This window comes from Gorilla gorilla, chromosome 5, assembly GCF_029281585.2.
Source record: "Gorilla gorilla gorilla isolate KB3781 chromosome 5, NHGRI_mGorGor1-v2.1_pri, whole genome shotgun sequence".
Classification (NCBI taxonomy): domain Eukaryota; kingdom Metazoa; phylum Chordata; class Mammalia; order Primates; family Hominidae; genus Gorilla; species Gorilla gorilla.
Window position 1 is genome coordinate 170,071,011 of NC_073229.2, and position 15,767 is coordinate 170,086,777.

Sequence of the window (15,767 nt, forward strand, 5' to 3'; positions counted from 1 at the left end):
CATAATATATAACACTATAACTTTACACATATATGTTCTGTGTGTGTGTGGGAGGGTGTGTGTGTACTTGTCACCCTCTGTAAGAATTTAAGGTCTGCAAGATCAGAGAGTTACTTTATTTACCATATCATCGTTACCTAGATCAGGTGTGGCACACAAATATTTGCTGAAAAATGATCCCACGAACTATTATTTTTAAACCAATGAACAATAATTCCTTTAATGTGTCAAAATTTAACCATTTTTCTATTTCTAATCATTTTGACTGTTTACAGTTGTTTACTATTAAACTATTAAAGTCTAAGATTAACAACTTAAAGAGAAATCTGTGTATCCTCATTTCCTTAAAAAAGAACTAAAAATGGAAATGTTTGGTTAAATCATATGTAAACTTTGAAGGTTTTCAAAACGTTCTATGAAACTGCTCTCTATTAAGTTGAACCTATTTAAACTATATTCAGTAGTGTGTGAGAGTATCTTTTTGGGGGAAAAATCCCCCCCCCCCAAAATCAAAATCTATTTTTTCTATAATTAACCTTCCTCAGGAAGTGTTTGAAAGAATCAGATAAAGCAATCACCTTCTACCTTTAATAATATGAATGCCTGCTAAGCCATTGAGAGCACAAACTAGCTGTCGATGTGCTTCTTCACATTCAGTTCCACATTTCTTCTGCAAAGATGTCAGCAGCTCTTCCATTGTCATGGTGCTAAAAGAAAAGGTAGACTGTTCAAAACTAGAAAGAAAATCCCAAGTGTTACTTCAGTGGGAGTGTTATATCTCACATGATCAAGAGTGTATGAGACTCGCAGTTTTTGTGGTATCTCTAAGCATTTTTTTTGCCTCAATTTTTACCATTATTTTTTCCCACATAAGTACCTTTATTTGATCACATCTTTCTTTAAGTTTTTCCCATTTCAGTAAAGGGAGAATGAAACTAGAAAAATCTTCCTCAAGTACAAAGTACAGCATGACATATTTGAAACATTACAGGTATTAAAATGTAAGACTGACTCTGAATCCCAGCACTGCAACTTAATTAGAAAACCTCTTTGAGCCTGAATATTTTTTTAATCAGTAAAAAACGAAGATCCTCTAAGGTTAAAGGCCATTCCTTCAAAAGGCTGTCTAACCTTAACCATTCATATATAAATTGTTTTCGGACTCTAACTGTACACAGCAATTTGTTCGTATATCTTTTGAAATTTACCATGTTCACTTCATATTTTAGAAATCTATAATTTTCATCATTTCCCTTATTTGTCTATAACCTGCTTAAAAGCAAAGACAAAACTGAATCCTCTTTCTATCTCTTATAGCCAAAGGCCAGTTCCTGAGTTGCAGTCTGATTCACAAAAACTTTCTGGGACAATAGAGTATTATGAACACAAATTTCTTAATGTTCTCAGAATGAATAATCAGAGAGATAGAAAATATTTAACGGTAATCTAACTCCCTGATGTGGGAAGTATGAAATAAAGTAAGAGCAAAAGCTTTTCATATCTGGAGTACAGCCAAAACCCTAAATAACAAAATAATTTTAAAAAAAACCTCAACAATAATCCTAATTTTAAAAGAAGTGTTCAAGGCCAGGTGTGGTGGTTCATGCCTGTCATCCCAACAGTTTGAGAGGGTGAGACAGGAGGACTGCTTGGGGCCAGGTGTTCAGGATCAGCTCAGGCAACATAGCGAGGCCCTGTCTCTACAAAAACATAAAACAGGCCGGGTGTGGTGGCTCACGCCTGTAATCCCAGCACAAGGCTGAGGGGGGTGGATTACCTGAGGTCTGGAGTTCAAGACCAGCCTGACCAACATGATGAAACCCCGTCTCTACTAAAAATACAAAATTAGCCAGGCGTGGTGGCACATGTCTGTAATCCCAGGTACTTGGAGGGGTGGGGCAGGAGAATTGCTGGAACCCAGGAGCCGGAGACGGCAGCGAGCTGAGATTGTGCCACTGCACTCCAGCCTGGGCAACAAGAGCGAAACTCCATCTCAAAAAATAATAAAATAAAATAAAATAAAATAAAATAAAATAAAATAAAAAAGTAGCTGGCTGTAGTAGTGTGCACTTGTAGTCTTAGCTACTTGAGAGGCTGAGGCAGGAGGATCACTTGAGCCCAGGAATTTGAGGCTGCCACTGTGAGCTATGATCACACCACTGCACTCCAGCCTGGGAAAGAGTGAGACCCTGTCTCAAAACAAAAAAAAAACAAACAACAACAAAAAAAAACACCAAACCCACTGCAAAAGAGAAATGCTTAAAACCATGAAAATAATTCTGGTAATTCTCTGTTGCAAATGAGCTTCCATACCAAAGAAAACCCTCTACACCATTAAAGATAACTGACAACTCAGTTACATGTCTCTGAATGACACTGTGGGCCTGAAATATTGTCTATTATGATATACCAACTGCAATTAAAAAAATGTTGATAATAAAACCTTTTTTGGAGTGGCAAGAACTCTCCACGAACAGCCTGTGGGTGACAGCAGGCCTGTCTGAGCCTCAGCAATGGATACAGGATAGAGGTGACAGTCCTTCTGTCTAGGCTGCTGAGCTTCAGAGCCCAGTCAGAAATCTTCCTGAGTTTTACCACCGCATCCTGGCAGCACACCTCATGCTGACGGTGATAGAAATGCCTTTCCACTGGAGAAAAGTGGAGCCAGTGTATTTCTTCGGTTTGTGGTGGTATTTGGATCTGTGAAAAGGAGCAGAAAAAAAAAAAAAAAGATATCATCTAAAAATTTAACTTTCCATCCCAATTGTTTCTTTTCTCTTATAGTACCTTTATCAATAAAAACTTATTGTACTGACTTGGTCAATCACATCTTTCTTTGCAGACCTCCACAGTATCTTGGCAATAAAGCTGTAGAGATGCTGAGGATTCTTCTTGCAGTAAGGCCGATAGAGAAGTCGAACCCACCAGTGTTTGACACAGTAAGGTTCAATACCAAGAAAGACCACTAACCCAAAAAGATCTGAAAAGAAAAAATAAAATACATTGAGGATAACTCTATTACTTCATTACTAGTTTGCAGAAGCTTTTCTACAGACATTACACAGCACATAGAACTTTCCATGAATTAAAATACAGGCTGTATAGGCTCTTAAATCTGAAATTCAATTCCAATTCCATTTATACTTATTGAGCATCTATTCTGCCCTAGGTTTTGGGCTAGGTGCTAAAATAATGTTAGATTTATGCAACCATTCATTACATAAAGCTTATACTTAATTCAAAAATCTGAAATTGTTATCAGAAGTTAAACCAAAAAACCACTCAACTGAATGTACTTTGTAAGACATATGTAAGAAATACCATGCTCTGAAACCAATAGATGCAAGATTTGCTGGATTGGAAAAAAGAATTTCTAATCACACAGATGACATGAAGAATATTCTCTGATGCAATATTTCTCATACCCTTTATCTAATAATTCTCCTAGAAAAGAAGCCTAAGAGAGTAACAAAAATATAGATAAGATTTACTTACACAGTGATATTCATAGCAACAATATGTAGAAAAATGACTCAAATAAATAAATTATGGTAACCCCACAAAATAGAACTATTTTTCTTTTCTGATTCAGCATGCCTTGTATTTGTTAGCTTTAGAGCATGGGACTTCTTGTTTATCTCTTTACTGGGCACAGTCAGTTTTATATTCTATTCCCCTCCACCTGCCCACTTAACATACCCTGAACAGTTTTCCATATATTTATTTGTGAGGACTTAATGAAAAACTGCTTTGGATATGAAGTGGAAAAAAAAAAGGAATGTAAAATTGTGCATGCAGAATAAGCTCAAATATATAAACATCTATATAGAAAAGATCTTCAAATGAAGACTATGAGTGTAATTTTGTAATTTTCTTTTTGTTTTTTTGAGACAAGGTCTTGCTGTTGCCCAGGCTCGAGTGCAGTGGCACCATCTTAGCTCACTGCAGCCTCAACCTCCTGGGCTCAAGTGATCCGACCTCAGCCTCCCGAGTAGCTGAGATCATAGGTGTGTGCCACCATGCCTGGCTAATTTTTTTATTTTCTGTAGAGACAGGGCTTCCCTATGTTGCCCAGGCTGATCTCGAACTCCTGGGCTCAAGTGATCCTCCCACCTCAGCCTCCCAAAGTGCTGGGATTACAGGTGTGAGCCACCATGTCCGGCTTGTAATTTTCTTTATACTTTTATGTACAGTTCAAATTTTTTCACAATGGGCATATATTCTCTTCAGAAGCCATAAAATAATAATAAAAATATCCTTCCCACACCTACAACACTTATTCTGAAGATGATCAACAAGTATTTAGATTGCATTAAGTTACCTTGATGGTTGCTGGGAGTTAGCAACATCTGAAGGGACCAATGCATCACTGCTATGCAAAGGTCCACAGATTTATATTTTTAGCTCAAATCAATTCAATTGCTATATGTTACCTCTTTTTTGAGGTCCCAAAGCCGTCTCAAACTCAACTTGCTGAAATCTCAAATTCATAATCTTTTTGCACACACGCTTCATCTTTTTTTTTTTTTTTGAGACAGAGTCTTGCTCTGTCGCCCAGGCTGGAGGGCAATGGTGCAATCTCAGCTCACTGCAACTTCTGCCTCCTAGGTTCAAGCGATTCTCCTGCCTCAGCCTCCCACTAGCTGGGATTACAGGCGTCTGCCACCATGTCCAGCTAATTTTTGTATTTTTAGTAGAGACGAGGCTTCATCATGTTGGCCAGGCTGGTCTCAAACTCCTGACCTCAGATGATCCACCCGCCTCAGCCTCCCAAAGTGCTGGGATTAGAATTGTGAGCCACTGGCCCATGCTTCTTTTCTGGTAGTATTCACTGGGGAAACCAGTCACCATTCATGGATTTATGCAAGTCAGAAATCTTGGTATCTCCTGATCTGTCACTGAGGCTTGTTAATTTTGCCTTATCCACTTTTTTCTGTTATCTTTAGGACAAACCTAGTCCAAATCAAAAGTGCCAGCACCACTTGCCTAGATTACTTCTTATAGACAATCAATTAATATCCTAACATCCACTCTTACCCTCTTCTAAGCCACTCTCCACAATGCAACTAGAGTGATCTTTTGAAATACAAATCTAACCACAAAATGACCCCCAACCACTGTGTTTAAATCGTTTCAATAGCTCCTACTACTCTTAAGAAAAAAAATAAAATTCTTTAACAAGGCAAATAACATCCTCCATGGTCCCATCTCTACCTACCTAGTCTCTCTATCCACCATCATCTCCCTAGCTCTTTACATTCTAGCCACGCTATTTCTGCCACGTGATCTATTTACATTAATATTTTCTGTTTCCTCTACAATAGAGGATTTTTCCTTTTCCTCTTTACCTAGAGCTCATGTTAATGTTTCAAATCACAGTGGCTCAGTTGTCAGCATCCCAATTGTATGATGTTATAGAACAAACTATTTTTTTAATGAAACCTGTTATAGTTAGAATTTTCCTTTTCTTCATTTGTGAAAGTTATCTCAATTGCAATTTAATATTTATCTAAGTATTTAAGAAATATTTTAAGAAATATATGTTCTCCTCTAAGCTGTAAGCTCAATAGATAAGGGATCGTATGTACTTTTGCTCATCATCTGCTACGGTTTGAATGTATCCCCCAAAAGTTCATGTGTTAGAAGCTTAAACTCTAGTGAATAATATTAGGAGGTGGGGCCTAATTATATGTGACTCAGTCATGAGGGTGGAACCCTCATGAGTGGATTAATGTCATTATTGCAGGAGCGGGTTAGTTATCTCAAGGGTTGGTTGTTACAAAGCGAGTCCAGCCCCTGGTGCTTCTCTCTATCTCATGTACTCCCTTCCACCTTCCACCATGAGATGATCCTCGCCAGTTGCCAGTGTCATGCCCTTAGATGTGCCAGCCTCTAGAATTGTGAGTTAAACAGACTTCCCTTCTTTGTAGTTATCCAGTCTGTGGTATCCTAACAGCAAAAATCTGACTGAGATTCTATCCTACCTCACAAAGAAATAAATCAAATACATAAATAATAACAAATGAAATAATAAATGCATCACAAAGTACTTGTTAAAGTCAATACTTTCGAAGACATTAAAATAAATGACTACACAAATGGAAAATAAAAACAACAAAAGCAGAAGTAGAGGCAGCTATCATTCATTGAATATTTAATATTTGTTAGGTACTGTGCTAAATCCTTTGTATACTTCATCATAATTCATCTTTAAAACACCTTATTTTATAGATAAGAAAAATAAGGACTTAAATGCTTAAGGAATTTGTTTATGGACATACAACTAATAAGTCCGGATGTAAACCCCAGTTTTTATATTCCCCAAAGCCAATGCTTTCTGTATTATACAAATGAATACATTATGTAGAGATAGGGTGTGGCGGGTGGAAGGAGTTAGGAAGCGTTCTTCCATATTTGACATCCCAAGTAGATGACATTATTTCAGTCTGGCAATTTCTGAAGACATTTCTGGGTGTCAGAATTGTAGGAGTGCTACCAGCATCTAGTGGGTAGAAGCTAAACATCCTAAAACATACAGGACAATTCCCAAAGAAGAATTATCTGGCCCCAAATGTCAATATGGCCAATGTTGAGAAACCCTAGTTTAGCACAAAAAGAAAACAAATGAGACTTCCATGTCCAAATACAACAGAGTAAGTCATGAGCAGGCTAACATTTCTAGTGTGACAACTAGAAAAAAACCATTTAATTGCAAGAATCAGAAAGATACCAGAGAGATATGGAAGTGAGGAAGAAAGACAAAATTCTAGAAAGTCTGGAAAAGCTCTTTTGGAGCTGACTTGGAACACGACGAAACTTGCCTTATTGTGCAAATATATTCATGGCTACAAATACATGTCAAAACTTTTCAAATGTGGTATTTTAAACATTTAGTTATATGTCATTTATATCTCAATGAAGTCCAAATAGCTCATTAAAGTTGGTTTTTAAAAAATTAGGAATTTGTTGAATGGTGACAGGTGCTCAAAACACTTGCCAACATCTTATATCTCCAAAAACACCGACCCAGGAACTAAGAAATTATTGCTCATACTCTCTCAACATTAAAATGAGAAAAAGTAACTCTGATAGTCATCTACTCTTTTCTGTACCCTCTCAGCTAACTTTTGAGCTGGGTAAGATCTTAGACCTTATTAACGCCTAAACATTTACAATTTCGACAGTTTCCAAACATGAAAGGAGACCACTAAATGTGGTCCTCTACTGAACGTAATATTATTCTATAAATATGTATCTAAATGTAACATTTAAGTGATGCAAATATTTAAATATATACTAGAAAATATCACTAGAAAACCTTTTCCTCCTAAAAATAATCATTGGAAAACACTGCTTTTAAAGGTCAAAGTAATGGATACTGAGATTTTTGTTTTAGCAGAGTGAGTTATGCTGCTGAAAACATACGAAAACTTGGATTTTCAGAAAGATAAGTTTTGAAGATAAATATTTACTACAGAACTCCAAGTATGTTTAAATTTTGTAATTTAACTACACTTTAATAACAACTTTTAGGGAAATACATAAAACAAGATTTAAACTTTTCATTTTAGATATTCACAACTTGAATAAAGGTTTTAGAAATGCAGTGTCCGTTCTACTGTGATATTGAATAAGATTAAGGTAGAAGGATCATTTCAATGCATGTGTGGAGAGGAGGAAAAAACTAGACACCATCTAAATGCTCAAGTAAAGGAATGGTAGAAACAATAATGGTATATACATATAGTGTGACATTATAAGGCTACTAATAACTTATATAATTACTAAAATTATGGCCCTAGTATTCCTGGGTTCACACAATAAAAATTATAGTCTCCATTTTCATAGACACAGTTAATTGAAATTAATTCCCTTTCTCTCTTTTTCTGCCTCTCCCCACCCACCCCCCCCCCACCCTTTGTTTCTTTTTGGGTTAGATTCTTTGTTTTCTACCTATGACTTTGGAACTCTAATTTTAATTCAGACCTATATCTATGCTGTTTAGGCAGGTACAATAATTGTTCAACTTAAGGCAATGAGACCTCTTAATATATATCGGTCCTCATATACATAAACAGAAAAATCACCTGAGTCCCATTTAAAAAGATAAATGCTTGAAACTATTAGGAGTCAACTATAAAGACATGAATCATCACTTCAATAAGGACTGCAGCAAAGGTTAAGCATAACAATACTTTTCTCTCTAAAAAATGAAGCTTTTCAAATGCATGCAATACGTGAGGAAACCATACATTACCCTCTAATCCTCTCTGTACTGGAGTGCCACTGATACACCATCGATTAATCCCACTCAAACGCTGGGCCATTTCTGCAGCCTGATGAGAGAGAAAAATGAAATAAAAATGAAATCCAGAAAACCACAGAAAGAACACAGAAGTCAGGCATACTCATGAAAAACAGCCCATTAAAAGCTACACTTCTGGTGAGATGTACCTACTTTTATTTAACAGTTATCACACTCAATGTTGAATGTCATATTCAATGGACCATCTTCCAGTACAGTGGTTCTCATTAGTGGGAGGCTGCCACGCAGTCCCCTAAAACAGAGGGGTAGTTCAAATACGTACAAGATGAAAAAGCCCCCTGAATAACTGATCCATGCCCTACATCACTCTATCCTCCAGATATACTAACAGACATGATTCATACATTCAGTTCAGGTTACAGACTGGCCAAAGACAACAGAATAAAGACATATGACATTCAAAGGCGGAATCAAAATTCTGTCCTCTAAAGTAGTATTTTCTGTTACCATTTGGCCTCTGATTTAAAAGACTGTCAAAGTCAACTTTGGTTCAAAGCTATCAGAGGCTACACGACGAGCTCCCAGTTAGCAGAAATGCTTACAGAAGTTCCTAAACACAGTTTACTTTAATCTGCATCATATATAAACAGACATCTTACTGAAAAATATATATTTCATATAGAGCAATGAGTCACAGAGTACAGCACTAATTTCAAAGGGTTATGTAGTTCAAAGCACAAGAGAAAAGCACAAGTAGTGTTTAATAACAAACTTTTGACCAATATCAGTACTACAGGTTAAATATGCTTAAACTATTAAACTACTCAAGTTCCCCTAATTCCTTTTCCCCCTTCTTCCCCAGCCCTCAAAAGATTTTGCAGAAACTCTCACTTTTACTGTGGGACACTCAACCATCTGAGCTTCATCAAGGCAGATCCTCCACCACTCCACAGCTACCAGGGGGCTCGGGATAGCCATATAGCGCTTCTGGTTCCGTAGGCGACGCCCATCCTCACTATTGCTATGTGGGATATCGACATAATTTAATTCTGAACGCAGTACATCATAGGTAATGATAACTATATCCTGTTCTGCCAAAAAATGAGGTTGTAAAAAGCCATCTTTCTTCACTCCTTGATATACCTAGGAAATAATCAATACAGGCAGTTATTGCAAAAAGGCTCACTAAAGGCAATGAAATATTCACTCATTTATACCCTTACTAAGTCCTCTCTATTTTCTTAGGAGCATTCATGCTATGAGACAGATCCCATACCTGTTTGGAGAAAGACATGTTTTAGTGTGGAAGATGAATTACATAACTGATGTGCAACAAACTGTAATAAATGTGAACATGACAGCATCACAGTGGAAAGAACAATTCTGTAGCGGAGAAGGTAAAATCACAGAGGAGTTAAAACCTGAGGTATATCTTAAAGGTTCTCATAGGTGGCAAAAAGAGAAAAGGGCTATATGTAGGTAGGAGGATGGAATCAATAGCATATGTGAAAGCACAATGGTATGAAAAAGTAGAACAGTAAGAGCTATTATTTATGAAATGCCTTTTATGTTTCAGATACTGTGCTAAGCATTATCTCCAAACTTCAGCAATAATTCTGTTGGTGGTTGTTAATATTCCTATCCCACACATAAGAAAAATAAAGTGACTTGCTCAAAACTGATGGAACTAAGACTCAAAGCTTTGCCTACCCACACAGAATAGAGCTTCTTAACAGCAAAAATTGTTTTGCTTATTACAGTATTCTCCATGCCTGTGTAAAGTGGATGAAATACAAAAACCTTCAGTAACACTTGCATGGAAAGAAGGAAGAATGAAATTAGTGAAGGGTATTAATATTAGGAAACAATAACATTACTATGTGCCCAGTACTTGACAAAATCATATCTTCACAAATGACTGGATACTATTTTTAAAACTCAGCAGTTCCTGGCACATAATAAGTGGTCAATAAAGATTTGCTGTATAAGTAAATTCTTATTTTACAGCTGAGGTAACTGAAGCTTTAGAGGATGATTTTGGAGCTAAGAGATGGCAGATCGGATAAGTAGCTCCTATTACACAGTGCTGCCTTTGGATTGCATTTCTCTCTGAAGACTATAAATGCTTATACCAAGAATTTCTCATTTACATACTCAAGAATTTTTAAAAAGCTTCCATATCTTTATACTCAAAATGCTTTAACTGGTGAAATTCTGATGTTAGAAAAGAATAACATTGTACTGTTTTAGTTCTTAGTCTCAATTTTTTTCTTTAAGCTTTGATTTAACATTACTATTAAATCATTCAGTTAGTTTTGAGGATAAACAACAAAGAAACAAAGATTAGGAAACTATCAGGAAGAAGCAAAACTTTACATTTTCCTCTCCCTCTTTAGTCCAAGTGGCCTTACCAAGACTCGAAGAGATGACGACCTCACGTGCCTGTTGATCTCATCCACCCATTGGTGACAGATGGAACTTGGAGAGATGATCAGAGTTGCTCTTGTTGACACTGGTTCCATTGCAACAAGGCAGTGGGGGCAGTAAAAAGGCTTGATCTTCAGATTTTTCTCATCATAATTCACACACTTTGCATGTTGCCACAGGTGACACTTCAGGCATTGAACACGAGGCTTACGATCTATCTGATCAAGTTCACCACATATGCACTCAAAGCGGTAATCAGAGGTGTTAAAGGGACTCATGGTATTAGAAGGTGGTACATCACTATCAGCAGGATTTAGAGATTCAGCACAGTCCTCTGTTTCATGTTCTTGGTTGAATTCAGAGATACATGTACTTTTAGACATAGCAACATCAGTTATTCCAGAGTCGCTAGTAGCTGGACAGTGACCTTGTGAATCGGGATTGATAAATGGTTGACTTTTTCCTTTTTTTGTGGATGGAACAAGCTTTTTCCTCAATTTACTGCGATTTCTCCTGGACTTATAATAATAATAGTAAGGATCATCATCATCATCAGAGGTGTTTGATGGCAAGTATTCAGAATCCGTGTCCTTGTTCCCTGATTTTCTAGTTTCTTTCTGAATTTTCCTTGGACTCCCTACTGCCTATGAAAAAAATATTTAATTAATTGATTGCAACTAGTTGCATGTCTGAAATTAAACTCCCGACTTTATGTAAGTACTTCATATAATTATGTAGCAGCCAGTCTTTGCTACCCTTTTCCCTGAGGAGAATCACTCCTGATAAGTGGCTTCCAATCTGCCCTCTGTAAGGACCCTCACTTTATCTCAAAACAAAAGGAAGGCTCTACAAGTGTCAGATTTGGAGAGATGAAAAATTAGAAAGATAAAGGAAGCTACTGATATTTTGTTATTTACCTACTATGATTTAGTCTGCCTAAATCAATACAAGACTAGTACTTTTCGAGTACATAAATACACAAATTAGGGCAACTACAAAAACACCAAGTACTAAAATATAGCATCCAAAGAAAGTAAAAGATAATCCACTGGTTACTGCAATTAGCAAATTGATTCCTTCTTTCCTTCCCTTTTCTACATATGTCCTCTCTTACAATTACTTATTAAATGCCAATTCTGTGCCAGTAGTTGTGTTAGATGCTAGGGACACAAATATGAACAATATTTGGCCTCCAGTCTCAAAGGGGTCTACTGGAAAAGTGAGAACAGTAAAAAGTAAAATGATGCTATGGGAATACCTAAGAGGGTTGTACAACATAGTGGGAGTATGATAGGCAGGTAGTTAATAGGGACAGCTTCCTCCAAGGGATATCAGGGCTGAGGTCGAACAAGGGAGTTAAGACACAACATGTAATCAATGGCATTAACTGAGGGAAATCTTCTAGTTTTGGTGGTAGCAGGATTACCAAAAGCACAGTTCACTGCTGTCTTCAGTGCTACCCAAGGATAATATAGACCCCCTACTCCAGAAAATAAATTTTTTGTCTTTTTCTTGGTGGCCAAGCTGGTAGCTCCACATTTTGACTTGTTGTCATTAATCTTTATTTATGATTGCAAATATTATAACTATTTTCCTAAAAGCAAATTGAAATTACTGGCCCAACAGAAGCAGTTTTCTAACAAAATACAGAAATTGTATAAGATAATAATATAAAGAAAATGAGAATTTAGAAGTTCCAGACCTGCCTGGGCAACATAGTGAGAACCCCGTCTCTACAAAAAAAACAAGAAAAATTAACCAGGCATGGTGACATGAGCCTGTACTCACAACTACTTGGGAAGCTAAGGCAAGCTAAGCCTTGAACTTAGCTTAGCTGCAGCTAGCTATGACCACTGCATTCTAGCCACGGCAATAGATGCCTTGTGTCTTAAAAAAATAATAAAAATAAATAATACAGAAGATGCTTTATACTCTATAATACGCTTAGCCAACTAGTTTTTTAATTCACTCAATAAATATCTGAGTATTTGTTATGTGCCAAGCATTATTCTCTGGGTTTAATGATAGCCAAAGTAAAGTTACTCTCACGGAATTTATATCCACAAAGTAGAAAGTAGAAGTTACAGATATAAGTACTTTTCCTATTTTTTTATCTTCAGATCGTAAGAGTTTCAGTTTCAAGGTGGGATCTGTCAATGTACTCAGTAAGGTATCACATACGTGTACTTAATATAGAGCTGAACTTAAGCTCTGTTACCTGCTTTTTTGTTTTATCACATATATCCTCTTCCTTGTAATTCTTTCCCAATGTAAAAGTCCCAGAAAAACCATGGCCTTTGATCTGTTTCACGAGACCTTCAAAAATTAAACATTTCAGCATCCGTTTCAAAAGACTCCTGTTCCGTTGAACATCGTATCTATATATAGAACTGACATACTTATAGATGGAAAGGATGGACACTCCTTTTTTTCCATTCATTTCTTTCACAGCTGTCAGTATCATCACACGTGTAGCTAAATATAAAAGGATATGCTAAATCAGTCAAAATAATTAAAATGAAAAGAAAGTAAAACTTGGTTAATCTTAATCTGCATGAGGACTGAGTTAAGAAAAAAATAAATCAAAGATTTATTACAGCAGAGTGCCATTTTGAAAAAATATGTAATAAAAATGTATCTCAGCATATTAAGAAACAAATTACTGTAATAAAAATAATCGAAGGAAGAATTACTCATATTGAATTGTTAATACTATAAAACAACAATCATTCAAAATTATAAAAGAAAACTCTCACAATTATTTAAGTATACACTACCATTAGTATGCGAAACATTCATTTCCTAAAAGATAAATAAAGCCTGGTTTAAACTAAAGCTAAAGAGATTTAAATATAACAGACTGAGCAAGAACTACCTGGGCCAAGTCAAACAAAATAATACATCTTTACTTTTGTTAAGATATTATGACTTGTAATTGAATTCATTTATGAAAAGCATATATAACTGTAAAAACAATTATTTATAACAATTACAAGATATCTCTAAGGATTGCAAGAGCTCTAGCAAAGATCACTATAAGAAGGTATTTCCTTTAAGAGATGCCATACTTACGAGGGCATTGAACTTTTTCTTTTGGTTCAAATTCGATATTCTGGATTTCTGTCTCTTTCAGTTTTCCTCCAAAATAATGTGACGGAATAAAATAATTCACCACTTTTCCCTGATACAAACAATAGTCAGTAGTTACACAGTGTTTTGCTTTCAGTATTCCGAATTGCTTATTGAAATTAACTTTCCTTCTTTATGGAAATGCAAAACAGTTCTAAAAAAATTGCAAGAGAAAGGGCCAAATAGCTGTAGATACATACACAGTTTTATTTCTGAGTTTACAGCTAGCTATCACTTAAAAAATTGTGCATATTATCTTAAATTACCTAAATGTTATGTGTGGAACCTCTGAAATTAACTTTTAAAGGTATATTTAAATATAAAATTAACCCATTGAATTTATAATAATATGAAAATAACTTGGAATTAAAATAGTAATGAGTAGGAAATCTCAGACAGAAGTTACTGATAGTTAAGTCAATATATTCCAAGTCATTTGTCTACAAAGAAAACATTTTTTTTTTAAATTTTCTACTCAAATCTGAAAGGCTAATTCTGCAAACTTGACCCTACTGAAAGATAACATAATGCTAAAGCTGTGAGACTGGTGGGTCCTAGAGGTAATTAATTATAATTATACCTTTAACTACTGACTTCATTTCAGCAAGATTTAATGTAAGGGCTGATTTCAGATTTCATTACTAGAAAATATGAGCTATATACTATATTTGCCTTAGTGGACTTTGTTTCTGTAAACTCTAAAATTTATATTTTTAAACACAATTATGTATTTTGGGACAAGGACTTGAAGTTTGTTTCATTTAGCAATCTATTTACTAAGCTACTTGTTCTTTAACAAAGTTCTAATTATTTGGTTCTAAGATTTATATATATGAGATTTGTATAACATTTTTAAATAGCTCTTAAAAATATTTAGTAGTAATATGGAGACTTTATTAGTGACAAAACATTTGAGGAGTCAACAGTACTTTTGTAAAGGAGTTTCTCTGCCAACTAGAAGGAAGTTCAGTAAGTGATCACAAATTCTCTTCCTAGTTGGCCAACATTACTTAAAAAATAAACCTTCTGGGTCACAAACACCCCATTCTCTCTGCCCACTTGAAGTTAACTAACCACTAATATAAATCATTACCCACAGAGTGAACAGAAAGTGTTGACTTAAGTGCCAAGCAAATGTTCAACATACGATGCTTTTCGAGAACATATGTCCCCTGCTTTTGCAAGCCCTACTATACCCCTCCTACCTCGGGAAGAGTGAGAGCATCTTGCTTGACATCTTGTCGAGTATGTGTCAGGATCAGAGCCAAAACCTCCACTGTCTTTCCAAGACCCATCTCATCTGCTAAAATTCCACCAAGCAACTGCAGCCCAGAATTTGGGTACTCACGAATGATGCTAAGGAAAAAAACAAGATAAATCACATCATAGGAATGTGAATACAAATTACAATGTTCCTAATTACTTTTCCTAAAGAGAACTGGAAGCAATGCATAAAGTCTAAGTTTATTGAAACTATATTTTAGGGCAAAACAATTCAAACCTTAGATTACAAACATTAGAACTGTGATAACCAAAAAAACTGCCTGAGCTGACAAGTAACTCTGCAGAAATGAGTGGTAGTTAAAAGAGAACACGTCTGCCTTCTTTCTATGACCTTTATGAATCTATGAATAAAAAAAAATACAAAGGGCAATAACTACTGATTCATTCATGATGTTTAATGATTACTAAGAAAAAATAAAACTGGCCCCATAATAAACAAGATAACATTTTTACTTTGAATAATAATCTCTTTAAATCTTGATAACTAAGCACCTTATGTCTATTATTCCAAATTCATTTACTGAAAAATGACAAGTGCTATTAATTCTAAATCTATCCTATCCATAGATATGTCTAATAAGACTTCACCTTTGATTCCTTCATGAGGTAGAGTCAAAGTTACAGATATGCTCACAATCTCAGACAGTTTTTCATTATATTT

At 35.6% G+C, this 15,767-nt stretch overlaps 1 protein-coding gene across 2 annotated transcripts in view; it reads right to left on the minus strand.

Annotated features, from left to right (window-relative positions):
• The window catches only part of SHPRH (SNF2 histone linker PHD RING helicase), a 79,626-nt gene that overhangs the window by 47,654 nt on the left and 16,205 nt on the right, over positions 1-15,767 (minus strand). For both annotated transcript variants that reach the window (XM_031012329.3, XM_019029966.4), the window contains exons 6-14: positions 15,028-15,178; positions 13,766-13,874; positions 12,912-13,168; positions 10,678-11,337; positions 9,158-9,409; positions 8,258-8,336; positions 2,817-2,980; positions 2,444-2,700; positions 586-707 (exon numbers count right to left, since the gene is read on the minus strand). In XM_031012329.3, coding sequence (XP_030868189.2) covers positions 586-707; positions 2,444-2,700; positions 2,817-2,980; positions 8,258-8,336; positions 9,158-9,409; positions 10,678-11,337; positions 12,912-13,168; positions 13,766-13,874; positions 15,028-15,178 — 2,051 coding nt within the window. The remainder of the gene's footprint in view (positions 1-585; positions 708-2,443; positions 2,701-2,816; positions 2,981-8,257; positions 8,337-9,157; positions 9,410-10,677; positions 11,338-12,911; positions 13,169-13,765; positions 13,875-15,027; positions 15,179-15,767) is intronic.